This window comes from Dunckerocampus dactyliophorus, chromosome 12 (genome assembly GCF_027744805.1).
Source record: "Dunckerocampus dactyliophorus isolate RoL2022-P2 chromosome 12, RoL_Ddac_1.1, whole genome shotgun sequence".
Taxonomy (NCBI): domain Eukaryota; kingdom Metazoa; phylum Chordata; class Actinopteri; order Syngnathiformes; family Syngnathidae; genus Dunckerocampus; species Dunckerocampus dactyliophorus.
In genome coordinates this window covers 26,658,358-26,673,619 of record NC_072830.1, presented here as the reverse complement: position 1 = coordinate 26,673,619, position 15,262 = coordinate 26,658,358, and the positions used below count along the sequence as shown (strand labels likewise).

At 40.5% G+C, this 15,262-nt stretch overlaps 2 protein-coding genes across 4 annotated transcripts in view; one reads left to right on the top strand and one right to left on the bottom strand.

Moving 5' to 3' along the window:
- The window catches only part of megf6 (multiple EGF like domains 6), a 53,728-nt gene that overhangs the window by 17,406 nt on the left and 21,060 nt on the right, over positions 1–15,262 (bottom strand). For all 3 annotated transcript variants that reach the window (XM_054795170.1, XM_054795171.1, XM_054795172.1), the window contains 5 exons: positions 13,978–14,106; positions 13,715–13,843; positions 7,334–7,468; positions 7,034–7,168; positions 4,728–4,859 (listed from right to left, as the gene is read on the bottom strand). In XM_054795170.1, the coding sequence (XP_054651145.1) occupies positions 4,728–4,859; positions 7,034–7,168; positions 7,334–7,468; positions 13,715–13,843; positions 13,978–14,106 (660 nt within the window). The remainder of the gene's footprint in view (positions 1–4,727; positions 4,860–7,033; positions 7,169–7,333; positions 7,469–13,714; positions 13,844–13,977; positions 14,107–15,262) is intronic.
- Positions 7,991–14,183, top strand: LOC129191635 (EH domain-containing protein 2-like). The gene is made up of 6 exons (XM_054795173.1): positions 7,991–8,358; positions 8,452–8,628; positions 10,253–10,350; positions 10,700–11,112; positions 11,196–11,360; positions 12,968–14,183. Exons 1-6 carry the CDS (start codon positions 8,135–8,137, stop codon positions 13,523–13,525), a joined length of 1,635 nt encoding a protein of 544 aa, XP_054651148.1. The 5' UTR covers positions 7,991–8,134; the 3' UTR covers positions 13,526–14,183.

Below are 15,262 nucleotides of genomic sequence, written 5' to 3'. Positions count from 1 at the left end.
CAACTGAATATTTTGTACAAAAAATGATGCACTATAATTAGATGTATTCTTATGGGGTTACAAAAAACACAAAGGGAATTTCCCCAACATAGGATTCCTGATTCATAATGGAATATTTTTGTAGTAAGAGCATAGAAAATCTGTGTACGATCTTCTAAATACGGTTTTTAACATCACAGCCCTCTCTCTAGACATGAAATAACACCCCCACAGTCACCTTTACACTCATATTACCCAGTATAGTAGACATAATAACAGAAATGTAAACATTTTAGACATAAATAAGACATAACATACAGTAGACTCACACGTTAGCATCGGGCTGACACATAGTGACCAGGGTAAAATACGACATGCAGTCATGGAAAAAATGATTAGACCGTCCTTGTTTCTTCAGTTTAATGATCTATTTTAATGGCTGGTACAGCTGAAGGTACATTTGTTTGGACAACTACAGTATAATGATGATAACAAATACTGTATAGCTCAGAAGAGTTGAATTTAAGAGCTGATATCTAGCAACTTCAACGGTTTTCTTGATAATAACCAAAGTTCTTACATGAATAGCTATAGCATTGTACTGCCAAAATGTAACTCTTATGAGCTATTTTTGTTTTCATTGTTATATTTGTCCAAACAAAGGTACCTTTTAGTTGTATCAGGCATTAAAATGAACAAGAAACTGAAGAACCAAGGGTGGTCTCATCATTTTTTCCCTGACTGTATCTCATCTTTGAATGCATCCTTTGAATGCCTTACATTTTATATTTTAGTTCATTTCATCATTTTTATGCTTATATGCATGTACAATACTTTGCTGTTTTAGTAATGATATATGGCCATATAGAATGTGCCATATGTTTTTTGCAGCTGTATGGTCATTCGCAGGCTGCTTTCTTGTTCGTCTTTAAGATCCTGACCAAACCTTAATAGGGTGTTTCTCTGCCCATCTCGACGCCCTTTACAAATTTTAATGGCGATTAATTGTGATTTTTTTTTTGTGTGTGTGTTGGTCGGTCTCTGCGGATACAGTCGTTCCTCGCCATGTCGCGCTTTGAATTTCACGGTTTTCACACTATAGCAAGTTTTCAAAATTGATTGATATATTAAGGGGTATTATTGCATGTCTAGAGGGCGCTAATAATGTAACAAAAAATCTATTTAGAAGGTAATTAACAGGTTTTCTAAGCTCTCACTAAAACAATACAGGATTTATAAATAACGAATCTTACTTTGCGGAAATTCACTCATCACGGTCGGGTCTGGAACCAATTAACCCCGCTAAACAAGTGGTGACTGTATTTGCACACTTGCACAAAGCGCAGTGATACCTGTACCGCTGAAAAATAGCACACTTCAAATATAATAGTGTTTGATGCTAAAGAGCCCCTTTTTGATGTTTTTTTGTTTTTTTTTTAATGCCAGGCACTGTAATCACCTCAACATGCTGAAACGCACAAGAGATACTCTGCTGGAGTGACTCACATCTATAAGGGCTGCTGATGTATGTAATGTATGAATGTGGTCAGGTTTATGGTTTATTTATATCAGCAGGGGGCAACTGGTTTTCATATTAACCGCAGAAGCCTGTGCAGTCTGCTGGTGTTAGTAAGTTTCCAATCGTCCCACTTCCTCCCTAGTTTATAGGTGGGCACAGAGGATTGGGTCCTCAATTACCACACACACTGTCATCGCTGAAAGACTCCATCGCTGGGCTAAATGAGCTCTTTAAGACAAGAGGATTATTTCCAGATCCCTGCTTGTGCAAGAGAGTGCTGTCAGCCCATAAAGGAGGTCCACGCAGGACCACACAGCTGCGAAGAGCAGGCCACGGTAATAGAACCGAGAGAAGACAACACCACCACCAGCCACCTAGTTTAACATTACTATGCGTAAAATAAGCCATTTTCTTCATCAAATTTGCAACCAGTCTCATACTCAGGACAGGTCACTAACAAAGATGACTGAAATGTTAAGCAGTCCCAGTATAAATGCTCAGGGAAACAATGTTTTTCTCTCAGTAACAAGCTTTCTGACTCATGTAGTCTTTGCGTCCTATCATTGAAGCACGTATGTGGACATAAATAGGAAGGCCATATCATTCCATTTTGATTCTAGAAAACAAAATACTTGAAGAGCTCTGGTCTGTCTCACAGCACAGGCCTTTTCCTGATTTCCACTGAAGGGTGAGGCCCATCAGGCAGACAGAGAAACTGAACACCTCAGCTTTTGAGGCAAGAGGGCCTCCAGAAAGGAGAATGTGGACAGACTGATAGCTCTATTTCTACAGTGAGGTCTGATCAGAGTGACGTCTGTGCTTGAAGCATTAGATTGTTATGACTGGGGACAAGAGGCTCTGTTCTAGTGGGGCACGGCCACGATTTATGGATAAACATGGACTGCAGAGGTGGTATGATGCTCAGGGCCTAGTGGTACAATTACAGTAAATCACGCAACTTGTTAAAACATGAGGTCACGTCAAAAGATCGTCATTCCAGTAAGTATGAGGTTGTTAAGGCTGGTGTCGCCTGCCGTTCAGTTTGCTCTTCAAATTAATGATTTAAAGTATAATTAAAGAAAAAAATCAAATTTTAATCATTACTACATTATGGGATTTGTGGAGTTTTTCAATGTTTTTTTCGTCTGACATAACATCATAACTCCATGCTTTATTTATTCCATTTGAGTCAAGAACCAGAGCTGAGCACACTCGAATAATTCATCCGCACTGCCCTCTAGTGGAATAAAAAAATATTACATTGCAATTAATCCATCAGGTGAGCTGGGGCCAGGGCCCGGTTTACGCAAAGTGGCACCCTAGGTAAGATTTTATATGGCGCCCCCACCCCTCCGCCATTAACGCTTACAAAAACAAATTGAATGACATTTTTACGTGTTTACCGTTGTCTTTAATTTGTAAGATAATATGTCACCCGATTTATGTGGTTAACAAATTACAAATAAATACAAAAAAATATTACCACAAAATAAAAATCCTGTAAATAAGTGAATAAATAAATTGTAAATACAACAATTAAAACCAAACAATTTAAAGTTTGCACACAATACCTCATTTACACTATGCAATAAGTAGATTAAAAATAAATAAAGCTATTTACAAAAGTTAAGCAAAATATACCACTATATACAAAACGATGTACAAACTTATTTGTACATCATCGGGAGACTTATTTGTTATCATTTGTAGTAAAATCAATTGGGCATTGGTTACATTTGAATCAATGTGAACTTTTCCATCTTGAGAGTTCATAGTAATAACTATATATGGAATAATAACCAACACTTACGAATAAACTATAAGGTGACTTTTTCCTTATTTCTGGCGCCCCCTGGAGGCCACGGCGCCCTTAGCAACTGTCTACATTGCCTAATGGCTGGCTCTGGCTGGAGACTACTTGTATAATAATATTACCTTAAATAAAAATTATACAGTATCGTTCTTTGCAATTGAAGCAAGTAATATGGCTTTTGTTTTCTTTTGCATTTCTGCTTTTAAAATGTGTCATGCCTTACTGGTATACAGTATTGTGAAATAGTTTTAGGTGACAGCTAGTTTTATTTGACAGTTTTTTAAAAAAATAATTAGTTAGACAGGCACAATGAGAAGGATTATGCAAAAAAAAAAAAAAAAGGAAATTTCAACCAAGCTTTGTAGAAGCTAAAGCTAAGGATATATCGGTTAAAATTTGAGCTTGGTATTTACGTTCTCCAATTTCTGGTCAACATTTGTAATAAAAGTGCTCTATCGCGGTTAACCTTTCGCAGATTCGCTGTTTCACTGAATGTTTTTAGTGCTTTTTTTTGCTATTATAGCGTATGAAAGATGTTACAGGCCGAGTCTGGCCCTTTAAGAAGAATTACATTGTGGGAAGATGAGTGTCTCTCTCTTCCCTTGCTCGTCTGTCTACACCGCCCATTGTTTTCTACGTCCTGATTGGCTGTAGACCATTGTCAATCAATCTCCTTAGTGCCGTCCTGCCATGTCTCCTGTGTCATTGCTAGCTCTTTTCAGTTGACATTGTTCACTCGTGACACAGTCCAGGTTTAAAGCCCTTAATATGCCTCACAGGCGTATTAAAACACTTTTAATGTGTAAAATGTAGAGGTTCTTACCACGAATGAATGATAAAGTACTGTTCGATGAACAGCTGGAATCAAAATCACTGTGTAGTCTTTAGCCTGGTCGTCAGGCTATCGCTAGAGGCTAGCAGGCTACAGAGAAGGTGTTTCTCCAAGCCTGCTTGCCTGTTGTTGTAATTCCAGTAAAGACACAAGAATATATTAACTTTTGTGTTCATCTCGCTGCAAGTTTTGAAGCCTGATTTACTGTCGAAGCTAGTGCTTCTGTAGCCAAACAAACTTTTGTCAAACACGGTGTGCAAAATCTCAACACTTGACGAAAAAACATTATCAGTGAAGCATAAGGACATATGAAAACTGGGAGCTTTTTAACAGTGGTACATGTGTGCTGTATATTTTACCTGTATTATTACATTTTTATCAATTATTATTGACTAATGTAGAGTGAGATGTGTTTTCTGCGTTAAAAAACAGCCTATTTTCGGTGAAACAAAATCCAGGAACTTGAGATTATCAACTGTCGTACTTTCCAGACATACAGACTGTTGTGGCCAAAGAAATCCACATGGGGGCAGCATTCGCAAAGCCTTGTGCTCAAACTATCTAACGGCTCCTAATGAACTTACTTTCTTCACATTTGTCTCCAGTATAGCCGGCCTCACACACGCACTGACCAGTCACAGGGTCACAGCCCAGAGACTTGTCTTGGCACAGGCATTTACTGATGCATCCTGGACCCCAAGAACCAGAGTCACACACTGTGAGAAGAAGAAATGTGTTTAAATTTAATGGACTTTCTTTTTTTGGGCTATTTCAAACTGTACAGAAGTTATTATAGCCTTACGTAATACAGTAAAAACATGTTTTAATATAACAGAGACAGAAAATGTCTTTATACTGAGGAACAATTTTATTTGACCTATTTATTTATTTAACTGTGTGTTGCACACTTTTATGCACCAAGTCATTCATTCATTCACGCTCTACTGCATCCCCTGTTCTGGGTCAAGGTTGAGCTGGAGCCTACCCCAGCTGACTTTGGGTAAGAAGCAGGGTATACCCTGGATTGCTCACCAGCAGTGGCGGAGCTACAGGGCGGCCAGGGGTGGCTGTGGCCACTCTCCGACCACCCACACGACTGGGGTACAATGACAAACGTGGCTCTGTGGTGCCGAACGTTAGTTCAGCCTAACCTCCGTTTCGGATTGGACACATTTCACTGCAGCACACAACTTTCTGTGCGGAGGAGATGTCAATAAAACCTCGTATTGCATGAACTGCAGGCGGTTGGTGAGTTTTCCATGACTACTTTGGTCAGTTCCAGTCAAGTTTTCTCACTATGTTGACTTTGACTTAAATTCTGAAGAGTGATTCAGCACATCCTGAATCTGTTAATAATGGAAGCTCTCTGTAGCAGCACGAGTGGGCATGTAAACCAAGGAGTCTAGAGTTCAAACAGGAGTGCCAATCAGCATTCACTTCCTGTGCGGGTTGGGCCGCCGCGATGGGGAGCAGAATTCAGAAACTTTGCATTGGAAACACGTCCTCGCCACACTGCTCAGCTATTAATTGCTCTAATAGACGGTCCAAAAGCAGTGGCGGAGCTATGGGGTGGCCACCACAATTCAGGTATCAGCCCTGTGAGTAATGGTCTCACCTTGGCCACCCCAATGAAAAATGTCTGGCTCCGCCACCGGTCAACAGTCAATCACAGATCACAAACAAACAACCATTCATGCTCACATTCACCTGTTTAGACTCCAACTTATAGTCTCCAATTAACCTAACATGCTTTTTTGGACAATGGGGCACAAAATCATGGGGAGACCATGCTCCAACCTCTCCGATGGGCAAGCTTGCAACACACACAAGAACTAATCTCGCAACTATGAAAGAGTAACAAAGGGACAAATGAAAAAGCACAAGCTAAAATTTGGAAGTCATACTACATAATTGTATTTTATTAACACAGTCTTTGCCAACAGCCTCTGCAGCAGCTAGCATGTCGTTCCTATTTTTGAATAACAGGCTCCCAAAGACAGTAAAGTGTCTTTTAATTAGGTACACCTGTGCATTTTAATGATTTCCAGTGCAAGAGATGTATCTCAAATTCTGACTTTGCAAGCACGTCCGCCCATCCCTACACACAGAACATGTATTTTGCGTAGGGCCCCACTATCCTTGGGGGGCCCCATTTTGCAAAAGGGGGCACATTCTCTGCAAATGCGGGGAAAAAAGAGAGGAGTCCTCCAAATCAAATTTTGCTTAGGGCCACATTATGACCAGGGGCGGTCCTGTGTACAAGAATTCTAATGCTCAGTTTGAGGTCACACTATAGGAGAGGGTGGTTTGTGTGTAAGTGTTCTGTAATCTTATATTGCAGAAAAAAAGAGGCTGCAGAATACATACAGTTGCTAACATAGAGTTGAACTTTCCATAAACCAGCAGAGTAAACAGCCATGAGTGCTTGGTATGGACCAAGAGTTACACAACTGTTTGAACACATTATTGCAAAGAACACCTGTCTTGACCACATGAATCAAAGCAAAACCCCGAACAATTGATTTTTATAGTTAGACATACTTAATAAGCGCATATTTACACAAGTGTTAAGTATGCAAACACATGCTCCAGCACAGTGTGCATGCCCACACACTTCCCACGTACAGTGTACAATCATTCTCTTTTGTTAATTTGAATTATAAGCTTATGACCACATGAGGGCGCTATCATTTGAAGCCAGCTAAAGAACCTCCTCCGTCAATGCTCCAGTTTTTCAAACTTGTATATACAGTACATAAGGCCAAATGTTCCCAACACAGGCTAAAGCATTGTATGCTGTTGTACTGTATAGCCAATATTTATTTGGAATAACATGTAACATGTTTACCACAAAGCATCCTTAAATGAAAGATGATGAGGTTTGTCTCACCCAGCTGACATTTCTCTCCATGGAGGCCTGCAGGACATCCCGGGCTGCATTCGCCAGTCCTAGGGTCACATGACCCTCCACCTGGGCAGTCACATGGCCGCTTGCAGCCAGCACCAAAGAAGCCGCGCTCACATTCTGCATTAGAACACACAAACATGCACGTATAAACACGGGGGAGAGATAACAGTAATACCATAATAACAGTGCATAATGAAACCTCCCTCCTAGATGGTTGATATTGCTGCTGTGGTCTAACAAAATAAATACATTAAGGTCCGTTTTCCTGTGACGGGATTATACCTTTCTCACATTGCGGGCCGTGGTATGCAGGCTTACAGACACAGCTCCCCATCTTGGGGTCACAGCCAGTGGAATGTTCTTGAACACAGTCACATTCCTTCGAACAGCTAGGGCCGTGCGTCCACCTGGGGCAAGCTGAGGGACAGAAGGCATTGCAGCACAGTTTGAAAACACAAAACAAAATAGTTCAGTTTGGAGTATTTAAGTGTTTGAAAACAACACACTTGTGTTACCTTACAAAACTCGGCCAGGATGATGTACAGAATTGGACTTGAAAGGGTTGCTTTTATGTTCACCCCGTGTTCATGCTGACTAAAATGCAAGTGAATAACTGCATATGTGTAGCATCTGGACACATTTTTGTGCTCCTTTTCAAATGACTTCATCACAACTTCAGGAGAAAATGACACCACCCAAATACCAACACAACTGACAGCTTAGCTATTTGCTATTAGCTATGAACATGTATTGAAAATAAAGACTTGTGCATGTAAGAATGTGAGCATGGACACATCTGCAATCATTGTAAAGAACGCTTAATGGACGTGTGATCTGCCAAAATTGTCCCCGTGCAGCAGCAAAAACTCCACTCCACCCTTGTCCTGCTTGACAGTGGCTTTGTGTGAGGTGCAGCTGCAGTCTCTGGTTACACCCTCTCCACCCTCCACACGTCCCGCTGCAGGATGGAGCAGGCAGCTGTGAGAATCCTGACAATATTTCTTGGGAGCATTCTTCTATCATTTACTTTGCTGCTTGCAGAGTGAGCCACAGCCACACTTATCAAAGCAGCAAGAAGTGGTCATGATGTCCACCCGGAGACTAAGAGGTGACCCTAAAACACTGGGGGATGTCACTGTGGTGACAGAGGAGCTGAGGAATCTTTACTATAAAAGACTGTTGCCAATAGAGAAGTACTATTCCTTCCATCACTTCCACTCTCCAAGCTACGAGGATGCAGACTTTGACAACAAGCCCATGGTGCTGGTTATGGGTCAGTACTCAACAGGAAAAACAACTTTTATCAGGTAAGAGTTAAGAATTGATTAGTTAGTTCACTTAAAACATTGCATTTTGTTGACTTTACAGAAAACACAGTACTTTGTCATATTTGTCTTCAGATATCTAATCGAACAAGACTTTCTGGGTAGCAGAGTTGGGCCGGAGCCAACCACTGATTGCTTCACAGTCCTCATGTACGGAGAGGCGGAGGGAGTCATACCAGGGAATGCCCTCACTATGGATCCCAAAAAGCCCTTTCGTAACCTTGACCCTTTTGGAAACACTTTTTTAAACAGGTGATGGGTGTTAAAGAATGTGGAATAAAGTCTTATTTCAGTGATAATAGTTTACTCTTATTGAGCTATAAAATACATGTTAGTGAGGGGCAGTAATATATTTTTATTAGCGATGATTAGAGTGATAAGCGAGGTGAATATATAAAGCGCTTGCAATTATTACAGCATGCAATTATGCTGTAATAATATCATAATCATATTATATTGAATGTAATCCCACAAGAGGGAATTGACTTTACAGTCCGTGATACACATTGTGTTGCACACCATGCATGCATGGCGAGATGTCATAGTGAGGGGGTGTGCAAACTGTGACCGTGGAAGGCCACAGCACTTACATCTAAGCCAACTGTCATCCTCCACACTAACAGTAGAGTCAGCAACAAGCGAAATGCACTAAAAATGTTTTTTATGCTCAGCTGAATAAATGAATGAATGACTGCCAAGATGGCGGCATACCGTAATTTCCGGTTACTTTTTTCTCATGTTTTGAACACTGTGGCTTGTACAGCGATGGGGCTAATTTATGGATAAAACCTACATTTCCCATGATTCTTAGAGTGCAGCTGGTGTGGTCGAGTACACTGGAAGCTAATATCACGTTTTGAAGTCTTATGCAGCGATTGCTGAGACATCTGAACTAAGCTTGATCAAGTATAGAATTACTGTACTACAGCTTCTATTTGGACTGATTGGCCCGCCAACCGCCCACTATCACCAGCAGGTTTTGAAAGGCTGGACTACTGGAGTGATGGAGAGGATAGCTCAAGCTAAATGCCTCGAGACAAAAGTGACAAGAGCAACAATGAAGGCAGAGACTGACAAAGTCTGTGACAAAGGAATTATAAGGCGTTTTAATTGTGATGCTGAAGACGACGACTTTAGTGGTTTTAGTTCTGAGAAGGAGGAGGAGGACGCCGATGAATGACTTTTCTGGCAGGCTACTGTTTAACTAGTCATGTTACAAGCACTGTTCAGCACTGTTTCACTTGCTGTGTTACTCTCACTGCTCAGCACTATTTGGAAAAAGCATTTATTTAATCAAAAGTTTAAAAAATCTTTCTGTGTAACATCTTTCTGTGTACTAAATATTCCATGTAACGAAGAGGACACCTGCAGCTTGTAGATAGGTGTGGCCTATATATGTACAAATCTTATTTTCTCTTCAAATTTAGTGGGTGCAGCTTACATACCAGTGCACTCGATAGTCCAGAAATTATGGTACCTGTATATGTCCAAACTCAACAGAAAAGGATCAGACGTTTACAACAAAGTAAAAGAGCTTTTTCCTGGAAAAAAGATACGGTGCATGTACTTCATAAAAAAACAAAAGATAAGACCACAAACAAATACATTTTCAGTTCATAAAAAAGCAATAAGAAGTATTTCAAAACAGCTTTTTTTTGTGAAAGTGAATTAATGTCTTATTTTTTTGCTACCCTCCTAATGAGCAACCTGTATCAACATTAAAAAAGTTGAAAAGAGTCAGTGCCTCACCAGCCATGAACCTCACCGGACATCACTGCTGTAATCTATCAACCTCCATTGCGGTCCTCCATGAATTTATTTAATTGGAAACAAACAGTTTCTCACTGTGAATGTATTGCATATAATGTATTTACAGGTTCCAGTGTGTGCAGATGCCCAATCAGGTCCTTGAGAGTATCAGCATTATCGACACACCGGGCATTTTAACTGCAGCAAGGAAAAAACTAAGCAGGGGTGAGTTCAGATACCAATTTTTCTTGGTTTCTTCCGGAGCATCGGCAGACAGCCAGTTGATATTAAGACTATAGTAAAAACAGATGGAACAAAATAAGAATTTGAATTATGTAAAGCTCAATTACATTTATTGCAGTCATAACCGCAACAGATGAGAACAATGTGACAGTGTTGGAAGGAGATGAGCAGAAAGTACCGGAGCAGCCTCTGCTTTACTTTATTGACACAATCATCTGGCGGTGTAAGGGCCATTGGAATATCTTACATGCTTCTTGCTCGTTTCTTGAGGCACCGAAGAGGACCTCATTACCGTCGGCGCTAATGAAAACCCTGTGTTCCTTCCTCTCAGGCTATGACTTCCCAGCCGTGCTGCGCTGGTTTGCTGAGCGTGTGGATCGAATCATTCTGCTGTTCGACGCACACAAGCTTGAGTTCTCGGATGAGCTCACTCGGGCCTTCGGGGCTCTTTTTGGCTACGAGGACAAGTTACGAGTGGTTCTGAACAAGGCGGACAGGGTCGACTCCCAGCAGCTTATGAGAGTATATGGCGCCCTCATGTGGTCATTGGGCAAAGTGTTTAGAACTCCTGAGATTTTGAGAGTTTACGTTGGATCCTTTTGGTCAGAGCCAAGACAAATGTGCGACCACTACGAACTGATAGAGCTGGAGGAGGAGGATCTCATGGCCGACATAAGAAACCTACCACACAATGCGGCTGTGAGAAAACTGAATGACTTGGTGAAGAGAGCCCGACTAGTGAGGGTAAGAGAGCTAAGTGGGAACATCTGCTGTTAATACCCACTCATTTAGTGTTTTATTACATTTTTGCTTTTTCGCCCTCTTAGGCCCATGCACACATTATTAGCTATTTGAAGCAAGAGATGCCAGCACTTTTTTGCAAAGAAAGCAAGAAGCACAATCTGATCTACCAGCTTCCTGTCATTTTCACCAAGATCCAGCAGCAACACCGAGTTCCAGCAGGAGATTTCCCCGACTGTACCAAGATGCAGGTCACATTTAAATGCTGCATTAAGAGAGCTTAACAGAGGCCAACCACTTTAGGAATGGCCATGATCCATAAGAAAATTTACCATTCACAAACAGCATTGACCTTCACATAAACCTAATGCAAAGCCAGGCAACTATGACATGAATTTGGATTATTAAACATTTGCTCCTGAACAAGCGGTTTAAGGATAGCTGCGTATTAAACAGACAAAAAATTAGGTACACCTGCGCAGTCTGATGAGATCCAAGGCCGTGATCCAAACAGATACAGTTGCACCTACAATTATTCAACCCACATAAATTGTATTTACTTAAAGTTTACAAACTTTCAGTAGTTTGCAATACACTCAACACATCGGTGACTATTTCTAAACTCGTTATCCAGGAAAACTTTATACATTTTGAAAATAAATGGAATTTTTAGTGAGGTTTAAATAATTTTCAGGGAAGTACGGGTAGGAGAAATACGAATAATGATAGCATAAAGTAAATCTTACTATTTGGCCATTGAACGGTATTCTAAATGTATTTTCTGTATGACTCCAATCATTTTAAACATTTTCTTAAGTAAAAATTGCTGGGTGGGGGTCTTGCATGAGTTGAAAAGTGCCTGTCACTGCCGTCCTTCCATACAGAGGAAAAGACAATGCTTTTTTTCTTTTGTTGACAGCAGCAGCACCAGCTGGAGACCAGCAAGTCAAATGGATTAAATATATTTTATGCTCTGATGGCTGAATCTGGAGGATAGGGTCTTGAATACGGCCTACTATTAGTGAAAAGATATGCATATTTAAGCATATTTTGCCTAAATTAAGCATTTTCAAGCATAAAAATGGCAAAATTAACTTAAGTAAAAATATAAGCCATTAAGAACACGCATTCAATTGTGAACGTAATATTACATTGGCCACTAGGTGTCAGTAATTGTTCGGTGAGACAAGCACCAGACTTGATGGCCAGAACAACAGGCTTTTATTGCACGTTTAAGTTATCTCAGGCACAACATAACAGGCACAATAATAATAACATAATAATAATCATCATCGTAATAATAACAACACAGGATAGTCTTGTGGCCGTAACAAGCTGAAACTCAATTCTGAATCCCTGATGCGACTTCCTGTCCTCCACATGGAACACATTTACTGTGACACACGAGCACAAGTTTTATTTATGTCTTACATGGCTTATTTTCTCTGATTATATCTACTACATTGGGTAATATAAATGTAAAGCTGACTATATGGGTGTTGTTTAATGTCTAGAGGGCCCTGACAATGTTAAAAACCATCGCAAACATGTTTTCTGTATCATAAGTCTGAAAATATTCACTTTATAAAGAAGGAATCCTAATTGGCGGTAATTCACTTATCCCTTACTTTCACTACTTTCACTTATCACTGTACAAATAAAAGGTAGACCCCAAATGTTTTTCAGTCAATAAAAAATAAATATATGGGCCTAAGAAGTATTTGAAAACAAATATTGTAACAAAAGTGAATTACTTGTATTGTATTATTGTCCTGTATTATTATTTTATTTGTATTATTGTATTGATTTAGAGAGCACTTTCTCTGAATGTTAATTATTTGCAACTTTACTCTTTCAGGAGCAACTTCTGGGACAGAATTTCTCAAAGTTCAAGAAACTAAAACCAAGTCTGATGGCTTCGCTTGACAAACTCCTTAACAATGACATAGCAAAGCTGGTGCCCATGCTTCAGCAACAAGAACTGATAAAGAAATCCCTCCCCGGGGTGCTAGATGCCGAGTTCCTCGGAACGTTCAGCGGCGAACACTACAAGAGACATCCCTTCAAAGAATTCAAAGATGACGGCGGCAGCGAATGGGACTTCAATGAGTGGATGGTGGCGAGACATAAGCCAAAGTATGACGAGATCTTCTACAACCTCAGCCCAAATGAGGGCAAACTTAGCGGCGCCAAAGTCAAACAGTGGATGACGACAACCCTTCTGCCTAATTCAGTGCTTGCCCATATCTGGAGGCTGTCAGATGTAGATGGCGATGGTATGTTGGACAATGAGGAATTTGCTTTGGCTGTCCACCTTATTGAAGGAAAACTAGAAGGCCATTGGCTCCCACGTGAGTTGCCGTCTTACCTGCTGCCACCTTCAAAACGACTAAATATGACTGGTAATGACATCTAGACACGATATTGATACCAAAGAAGTTGAGAATGTGTGCATTATTTCTATACACTGTTAACCTTATTCACTTTAAGCCACAGTTCATTTTATGTAACATATTTGTAATCATTGTTTATGAATGGTATTCAGATTTTTTTTACTTCATTGCTTCATAAAACATCTGCACCATAAGGTCAAGTTGTTACTCACGCAAATGGCAGCGTCGACCATATAATCCAGGGGAACATAGACAAGCTCCGTACACACGATGGCAGTGGCCATTGTTTGGACAGTTGCACTTCCTCATGCAATGGCTTCCAAAATAGCCCCTTGGACAGCCTGGGAACATGAATGATATCAGAGCACGCTTTAGGACACGCAAAGGCCAACAAGATTGCAGTAAAAAAGTTTTTTATTTCTATATCCTCATGTGTTCTGTACTGAGGTGTGTGAATTTGTGTACAAATACAAACCATCCTCGCAGAGTAGACCTTTTACCCCAGGGGGGCACAAACACTTCCCAGTCACAGAGTCACATGTGCCTCCATTCTTACATTGGCACAGACTGTTACAGGCGTGCCCATAAGTCCCCTGCGGACAAGCTGAAGAAGAATGGCATATAGCAAAGGGAGGGTCATGAAAAACTCCAGTTCTAACAATATTTGTTCATGATTAAAGATACTGCTGAATGTAAGAGTGGCTCATATGTTAGACAATTAAACCTTGGAAACCACCAAATTATTATGGTTCAAAATGTTCATCTTTCATTTCTTGATTTTTTTCCATATGTTCATCTATTTAAATCATTGTCTATGTGGTAATGTTGATCAAAAGTGAACATGGTTAAGTTGGCCAAGCACAGTTAATGTTTCAACTGCTGTTTTAGGATTACTTCTAGCAGGACTCCACAAAAATACAAAACATATTTCTGCACAACTCCCACGAACACGGCGCGAATATCAGTGAGGATCTGGTTAAACGTGCAGATACAGGAATTTACTATTTACTAGTCACTATGGGATTGTGCCCGTCCCACAATAAACATGGCACAGACCTGGGAGCCATCGAAATGTAAAGAGTCCTGTTAAATGCATATCCGTTTCTTCCAGCTTCCAGCACTCAGAGAACTGGCCTTTGCATGATTTTGGCGCCGGCCCAGTGAGTGAAGAGCTGGCTCACTGGACATGAAAGAAAGTAGTATATTCTGGTGAGAATCAGGCAAAGATACAGAAATGACACTCAAGTGCATTTTATTGATGGCCTTTTGAATGCACAGAGATACCAACGACCCATCGTTGTGTCATTCATCTACGACGATCACCTCATGGTGCAGCATGATAATGCACGGCCCCATGTTGCAAGGCTCTGACACAATTCCTGGAAGCTGAAAACATCCCATTTCTTACATTAGCAGCTTCTCGCTCGAAGTCAGCTGGGATAGGGTCCTGCATGCCCGTGACCCAAGTGAGGACAAGCGGCATAGAAGATGGATGGATGGATAATAAGCTAGGTTCTTACATGGCAGTAAGCCCGGTTTAATATATAACCCAATTTTATTCAATATATATAATATAGTCCCTGCTCCATCTTTGACTTTGGGGATCCTTGGGTTGAGAAATGTTGCGGATTCCTACTGTACATAAAGTGTCCACTCAGTGTGCATCCATACACCTTGAGAAAGTATTTCTATATGTGATATGTTGATTCTAATGGACTTATTCCACGTGGCTTTCCTGTCATGATTGCCAGCGTGACTCA

Excerpts from the sequence above, each read along its gene's own strand:
- LOC129191635 (XM_054795173.1), top strand. The coding sequence starts at position 8,135 with ATGATGTCCACCCGGAGACTAAGAGGTGACCCTAAAACACTGGGGGAT. Across the intron at positions 8,359-8,451 it reads GGAAAAACAACTTTTATCAG|ATATCTAATCGAACAAGACT; the intron begins GTAAGAGTTAAG and ends ATTTGTCTTCAG. Across the intron at positions 11,361-12,967 it reads CCGACTGTACCAAGATGCAG|GAGCAACTTCTGGGACAGAA; the intron begins GTCACATTTAAA and ends TTACTCTTTCAG.